Here is a 7,835-nt window from a genome sequence, read left to right as displayed (position 1 = left end):
CAATCTATATGATTATCCTCCTCCAAGTCAAGGCAAAAGAAGGCGTAATCCGCCAGTCGATATTGTGTCTGTGTGTTATCAGTGACAAATTTGGTGTCAGAAGCATGGCGCCTTTCGTGATTACTTGAAGCGTCGAACTCTTAATTGGAATTAATCGAATAAACGTACATAATTTTTAACAACAGAAATTGGCTTTTGAAGAATATATCGATTGTCACGCATCCGTGAAATAATCGACGCAATACGTCATATAATTGGATTTTCAAAGTACATAGGAAAACGATAACCTCGAACAATGGACGAAACCTATTTTGATGAAGGACCAGCGGGAAATTTCGAAACAGCAACACTCGAGATTACCAAAGACCTGGACGGAAATGAACTCCATAAGTCGAATTCTGTGCCTGATGGTGAGTTTATTATCTATTTAAGTTCTGGGCGTATGTAAATACGGAATACAATACCATGTAAATTATTGAGAGATACTTAGCGATGTTTGTCTGTGCTTATTTGTAATGTTTGTAGGATTCTATTAGATTCTTCCGATATCGTTTTAAGCTTGATATCTAATGCAATAATTTGTAGAAATATGTTTTTGATATTTGTAAGGAATCGATGCTACGCGAAGAAACATGGGAAACCAAGATAACGCATCAAATCGAATTCCAATGTCAAAGAACGTTTCCAATATTCCTTTCAAGCATATAGATATACATTCCTTTTTTGTGGATAGAAATGAAGTTGTAGAAAGAGCTCTAAAAGATTGCCAAGATACTTTGATAAACGAAGAAGAAACGGATATAGTTGGAAGCTGGCTCTTGACCGAGTGAGGAATCGTGTTTATGTATATATATCTTAGTAAGTTGTTGTACAGTGCTGCGACAAACATTTGAAAATAATGTTTGCAGAATAAGCTTATGGGATATAGAGAAGGAAAGACTTATAGTACTTACCAAGAAAGCTCTCTACTCTGTAAAATATGACTTTATTTCCTTAAAAATACTTGAGTATAATCGAGTACCTTTGTCGCAAATTGATACTCTAATTTCGGGTGAACTGGTTTATCCATCTTCGTCTTTAACTCCGTAAGTGTTATAATTTGTTCGAAATTAATATATTCCAACTAAATTGTAGGTCACAAAATATCTATCGATTAGATATAACAGGAACATAATGCATAGATTTATAAATTTATGAACAAATACATTTACACATTTTTAGACGATTAAGTGGATTGGCAGAGGGCATGTCATCAATATTTAATTGTGCAGTTCGTCAAGAGTGGTCTTCTCTTGTCTCTTGTACCGGTCTAGCACAATTTGAATCTAGGTACATTAAACTCTTACGTAGAGTTGGTACCCTTTTTACTTTAAAAATGGACTGTTTTGCACTTTTTAGTTACTTTATTTGTACAATCTCAGTTGTACCATCAATATTGAGCCTCTGTGTACAGGATGTTTATTCTAATGGTCGCACAGAGAACAAAGTACAGTAGTGCCCACATAAGTGACCATGCCCGGAACCGGCCGCGGTCAGTTATGTGGGCATAGTTACTTCTCAGAATTCAACAGAGATAAGTAAAGAGGATAAGTGCGAGTGAGATATAATAGCTGGCACCCGAAACCATATATACAATGTATCGATAACGACCGGCGTCAAGTTACGCTCGATGTTCGAAGCCGCTTGGCTTCTAAGAATTGGTGGGGATAACCGCCATCATTTAAGCGGGCAAAAATTCGATCACTTATGTGGGCACTACTGTACTCATTAACTTTTATTCCAAACATTTTTTCGTCAGATCAGTGTAATTCCTCAAAAATTGGTGCGACTGTTAGAGTGAACACCCTGCATATTTTTCCTTTCATGGAATGCACAAATGCACAAAAATTTATTTGATCTGTCTAGAAATTTTGTTTTAATTGAACTGCAGTTAACTTTCATATAATTGTAGTATTTTAGAAGAATGTAATTTAGAGGAATGTTGTACACTTATGCTTGCAGACTGTTGCTTTAGCAAATAACATATTAGCATTCTTTTTCATGACATTAATTTTTTGGGGATATGGTGTTTAAAGAGCTTTAATGATTTAGATTCCTTTTTTAAATTGTATTGAAATTAACTCTTCAGGAAAAGATACATATCTGGAATAAGACTAATGTGGAACAAGGGTAATCCATTACCATTAAGCAAAAAATGGAATCCATTTGTAAAAAATATACCATGGCTCACATATACCAGTCATCCATTATTTTGGCATAAAGGTAAATGTATTTCTTTTCTTTGTGCGTAGTTGTATAAATCTATTATCAGAAATATGTTTTAAACATTTTTTGTAGGATCAGAAGCAGATAAAGCGAAATTTGACGTTGATGGCTTACATTCATCAATTGTAGGTTTATTGTCATCGGAATGTGTCATAAGAACTGGCTCTATTATTGTAGAAAATTATTTTGGTTTAGGTGCTTTAGTACACAACAGAAACGGATTAGGTTTCTTCAAGATCCGGGGTAAAATTAGCTTTTAAAAATTGTGGTTACAGATTTATGATTTTTCTCTAATTTATCATAGAAATTTCCATTTCAATTTCTAATCTCTATATATCTATTTGCAAAATTTACAGTATTTATGAAGAAGTTTCAAAAACTTATAATGATATAAATATAGTTTAAGTAGAGAAACTTCTCTACAGATTTATATTTATTTAATCCTATTTAATTATTTGCTTATATCGCATGCATACATAGCGTGCCATAACTTGTAGAACCCACTTTAGCGGAAGGCCAGATTAAAGCTTTCGAGGTGTGGGTCTGAGGAATGATTGGAGGCTCCCTTGAAAAGTGGAGGATATCGGGATTTGTAGGTATTTTTAAAAGCGAAAGCGTCGTTTTAAAAAATTGTTTCATCCTGTTTTTCTCCGAAAGTCACTTATAGCCCGGAAAATTAAACAAATTTATTGAAAAACATTAGCAGATCGAGAATAATTTTGTCATTTAAGTATTTTAAAAACATTTATTTTATTATTTGAAAAAGTGAGGTCCCTTGAAGAATGGGGTCCGAGACTATAGCTTCCTCCTTAATTCGTGTCTTCTTCAGCGGCGTATGAGGGCTACGAAAATAACGAAAGAAGTTGCAGTTACTTACGTTATACACTCAGGAACAAGATCAAATAAGGTACACGTTCATTCTTTATTGTTTTTATTCTCCATATGTCGCTGAAGGTATCCTACGTACTATGAAGTATCCTGAATACTATAAAGAGTTTTATTATCTAAAACCGTACCGTACCTGGTTGATACGAACTTAAAAATAAGTGTGTATGCATGTACAGTGGTGTGTGTTTAGTCGTAATGATTTTCGTATGTAGAGTTGTGGGAAGATTAGGAGGTTTCTGGAATTGTTGGCTTGGAGCGAGTCTTGGCGTTATCTTCAATGTCATACCCTAATTAATGCAGTACAGCGACAAATTCGACCGACCAACCGACAAAAGGTTATTGTTTTAGATTATTTGTTTAGTTACGAAATGTTTACGGAGCGGTTCGGTTCGACCAAATACATTTAAGATTTATACCGAAAATGCTAACGAAGAAAAATGTTCATGAAGTATATTAAATATTATTGAAACAATTAATAGACGATGAAAAAAAGTTCTTACAAGCTTTCTATGACGGAGTCTGTAAGTCCAAGAAAAAAGGTTGTAGTTCCTAACTAATTTTATTAATTTCTCGTTATGCATTCGCTAATGTAAACATTTATATTTTTTTTCTACGATAATATTTGCTTGAATCGAATTGTGCCGCAAATGTTTTATGTATGAACAAGTGATATAAATCGGTCTTAACGCGACAGAAAAGAAACGAAGGACATTCCATGGTCGTATCCAGACTGGCAACGCGTGGCTGTGCAGTTTGTTATTTATTGTATGTATACACGGCACTTATAGGAAAATGAATAATTTTGCGAAGTTATTAATTTCCCGAAGTGCATAAACGATCTATTTTATAGAATAAATGGATGGAAAAATATAAAAATCGTGTATTAGCGGATAAGGAATGGGAAAAAGTACAGTGAGTCTCGAAATTACTCGCAGCAGTACTTTTAATTCTTTTACTTCCGTAACATACGCTTTGCACTCTTAGCCAACTAAATAATACAAAAGAATAACAATATTTATTGTAAACGCGCAAAAATAATAATCTAGACTTCAGTGTCGATGTAAATATAGCGTCGGCGAAACAAGTTGTTAGCAACCCCAAGATAACTTGTTCTTTTACTCGTTCTGGCTACTTTTTACTTGCTGCGATTGTTTCTTAGTTTCTTTTATCGTTTTGTACATTTTTCCCTGGCGTAAATTTAATTTAACGAGCCGGTCAAGTAAGAGGGATCAAATTTCGTTTTTCTGCTTATTCAATTACAAAACGCGGGACCTAACAATGCTGCAATTAAACAAACAACACTGTACATTGCATTAGAATAATTTATCCATCTTTTAAATATAAAATTACGTTTTATAAAGATTGTGCTTAATCTTGATCATAATAATAAATAAAAGTAATTATCCTTCAAAACGAAGGTTTGTAGTTTCATTTTGATTCAAATATGGTTTGAAATTATTTAAAAAAACGGTCGTTTAAATAAATGCAGGATAAATTTAAATATGCATGTTCCACGTGGAGAAAAATTAAAAAGTTTTTTATTTTGTACTTATGTTTCACAAACATAACCAGTTAATTGTTCTTCGTTTTTAAGGACTGACACACCTTTGAACATTAACGCATTGTCTTATTTTAGTGATGAAATAGAGCTGTTTAAAATAAAACTACAGTCAATTAGTCAAAACTGGGAGAAATGATTAAAAACCAGAAATTACTAAATTTTCAATTATAGAAAAAAGTACTTCATAACGAACGGATGGAGATGTGATTGTTCGATCGAGTAAATGTAACAATAAATTATTATATGTTAGTTTTATTGGAATCAAAAGTCCGTTTCAGGCTCTGGAGCTTCTGACTTGTGGTATAGAAAGTTCGATTGAATTTTGCCATCTGTAAAAAATCTTCAATTTTTCATTGGTCTTTCGAAATAATAAGGATGGTTGTACAGGTTTACGAAAGCTTTTACTGCACAAATAAAGTTGCCTTTGTATTTAAATAAGGAAAAAATGTTACGTAAACATATGTTTAGAGTTTTATTCAAAAGTTATGATAGAAATATGAAAGAGAAATTGTTATGGTTTGGGTAAGACCACTATTAACACGAATGTATTCATAGACTTATTATTACTTTAATAATACTTTGAGACTACATGGTGTAACTTTTAGAAAATGAAAAAGGCATGTAACATCATCGAGTACAGCGAACAGCCTCGTGGGAGTCGAGAGAGAAAGGCTAACATTTGCCTTCTCGCTCTTGAACAACTGAAATCCAAACTCACGTCAACGCCATACAATTTGGAATCGCGACTGCCCAGGCATTTTTACTTGCCTTTCCTAGAGTTCATTACTGAACTCTGCAAATTACTCCTGGTTTCTATTTGCCTCTGATGACTTCTGATGACCAGTGCTGACAAAAGTACAGAACTCCCGACAACTTTTGACACCATACAGCGACTGTTACTGACTGCTCCTAATTACTGCTTGCCTCTGCTGGACTCTGCTGACCATCGCTTATATTTCTGACAACCTATAACGATTACTACTGACTTCTGCTAACCTTTGTTGGTCTTTGCTGATCTCTGTCAGCGTGTGCTTGTCTCTGCTGAACTTTCCTGGCCTCTGCCGAACGCTACTGACCACTGCAGGTATTTCTGATAATGTATAACGATTAATACTTACTACTGCATGCCTCTACAAGTCTCTGCTTGCCTTTGCAGGTTTCTGCTTGCCTGTGCATGCCTTTGCTGGCCTTTGCTGAACACTGCTGACCACCCCTGATGCTTCTGACATCGTATAACAATTACTACATGCTACTGTTCGACCCTGCTGATCTCTGCTTGCCACTGCATGCCTCTGCCAGCGTCCCCTGGCCTAAACTGGCCTCTGCTGACCGCTGCTGACCACGGCTGACTACCGTTTATATTTCTGGCAACGTACAACGATTACTACTGGCTCCTGTCACCCTCTGCTGACCTCTGCCAACATCTCCCGACGTCAGCTGACCATCGCTGACCATCGCTGACCATCGCTGACCATCGCTGACCATTGCAGACCACTGCTGACCGTTGCTGACAAATTGTGACACGATGTAATGTAATATAATATGTTTATATGTATTAAAGTGTTGTATAATGTAAATCTATGGCAATAAATGATATAATTTCAAAGAATTCTATGTGTTCTCATCATTTTTACCCTTCTTTTCCTATCGAAATCATTCCCTTAGTTATAAGACACTCCGAATCTTTAAATATTTTCTAAGTTTCTCGGAAAGATTTCAAATTTCCCGCCGCCAGGAATTTTTGCGAATTCCTGGAAATGACGTTATTACGTAATATTACGTAATATTACGTAACATTACATAATTTTGCCGAAAAATTCCGGCCGGAGAAATTTTAAAGAGCTATTACGTAATATTACGTAATATTACATAATGTTACGTAACATTACATAATTTTTGCCGAAAGATTTCGGCCGGAGAAATTTTAAAGAGCTATTACGTAATATTACGTAATATTACATAATGTTACGTAATATTACGTAATTTTTGCCGAGAAATTTCGGCCGCGAAAAATTTTAAAAAGCTATTACGTAATATTACATAATGTTACGTAACATTACATAATTTTTGCCGAAAAATTCAGGCCGGAATTTTAGCCGCTGCCTGAAACTTCTTGGAAATTTCAGGGATTCCGAGAAGTTTCAGGGACGCCGGTAAGTTTCAGGGATTCGAGAATTTTCAGGAATTCTTAGAAATGACGTCATTTCCAGGAATTCGCAGAAATTCCTGGCGGCGGGAAATTTGGAGAGGGAAAGAGGGGTAAAAAATGATGAGAATACATAGAATTCTTTGAAATTATATTATTTATTGCCATAGATTTACATTATACAAAATTTTAATACATATAAACATATTATATTATATTACATCATGTCACAAGTTGTCAGTAACGCTCAGCAGTGGTCAGCGATGGTCAGCTGACGTCGGGAGATGTTGGCAGAGGCCAACTTAGGTCGGGAGATGCTGGCAGAGGTCAACAGAGGGCCAGTAGTAATCGTACGTTGCCAGAAATATAAGCGGTGGTCAGCAGTGGTCAGCAGCGGTCAGCAGAGGCCAACGGAGGCCAGCAGAGGCATGCAGAGGCAAGTAGAGTCCAGTAGGGGCAAGCAGTAACAAGTAGTAATCATTATACGTTGTCGGAAGCATCAGGGGTGGTCAGCTGTGGTCAGCAGAGGCTAGCAGTGGCAAGCAGTGGCAAGCAGAGTCCAGCAGGGGCAGGCAGTAGCAAGTTGTAATCGTTATATGTTGCCAGAAGTATTAGGAGTGGTCAGTAGCGGTCAGCAGAGTCCAGCGGAGGCAGGCAGAAGTCAGTAGTAATCGTTATACGTTGTCAGAAGTAACAGGAGTGGTCAGTAGCGGTCAGCAGAGTCCAGCGGTGGCAGGCAGAAGTCAGTAGTAATTGTTATACGTTGTCAGAAGTAACAGGAGTGGTCAGCAGCGGTCAGGCGACCTGTTGATGGGAGGTCGGATATTGGTTGTTCAAGAGCGAGAAGGGAAGTGTGAGCCTTTCTCTCTCGACTCTCATGTGGCGGTCCGAAATTATTTCGAGCAACTTCGGAGAATCGAGAAAGAGGGCATGCGTCATTTTGCCTTTGTCGGGTTTCCGAAACTCCACGAGCTC

At 36.4% G+C, this 7,835-nt stretch overlaps 1 protein-coding gene across 3 annotated transcripts; it reads left to right on the top strand.

Moving 5' to 3' along the window:
- Window positions 1-28: 28 nt before the first annotated feature.
- Window positions 29-6,130, top strand: LOC143351974 (tumor protein p63-regulated gene 1 protein). 3 transcript variants are annotated; one of them, XM_076784128.1, is made up of 7 exons: window positions 29-410; window positions 610-826; window positions 909-1,085; window positions 1,222-1,329; window positions 2,129-2,262; window positions 2,338-5,798; window positions 5,871-6,126. In XM_076784128.1, the coding sequence occupies exons 1-6, from the start codon at window positions 296-298 to the stop codon at window positions 2,523-2,525; spliced, it is 939 nt and encodes a 312-aa protein (XP_076640243.1). In that variant the 5' UTR covers window positions 29-295; the 3' UTR covers window positions 2,526-5,798; window positions 5,871-6,126. The 3 variants fall into 3 exon arrangements, with proteins under 3 accessions (XP_076640243.1, XP_076640244.1, XP_076640245.1); XM_076784130.1 differs by having other exon boundaries at window positions 288-410; window positions 586-826; window positions 5,871-6,130; XM_076784129.1 differs by lacking the exon at window positions 1,222-1,329 and having other exon boundaries at window positions 5,871-6,127.
- Window positions 6,131-7,835: the final 1,705 nt, after the last annotated feature.

The sequence above is a fragment of the Colletes latitarsis genome, chromosome 2, assembly GCF_051014445.1.
Source record: "Colletes latitarsis isolate SP2378_abdomen chromosome 2, iyColLati1, whole genome shotgun sequence".
In the NCBI taxonomy this organism is placed as follows: Eukaryota; Metazoa; Arthropoda; class Insecta; order Hymenoptera; family Colletidae; genus Colletes; species Colletes latitarsis.
The sequence above is the reverse complement of the archived record's forward strand: the minus strand, read 5'-3'. Positions and strand labels throughout refer to the sequence as shown.

Coding starts and splice junctions, on each gene's coding strand:
- LOC143351974 (XM_076784128.1), top strand. CDS start 296: ATGGACGAAACCTATTTTGATGAAGGACCAGCGGGAAATTTCGAAACA. Junction 827..908: donor GGAAGCTGGCTCTTGACCGA/GTGAGGAATCGT, acceptor TAATGTTTGCAG/AATAAGCTTATGGGATATAG. Junction 1,086..1,221: donor CCATCTTCGTCTTTAACTCC/GTAAGTGTTATA, acceptor ACACATTTTTAG/ACGATTAAGTGGATTGGCAG.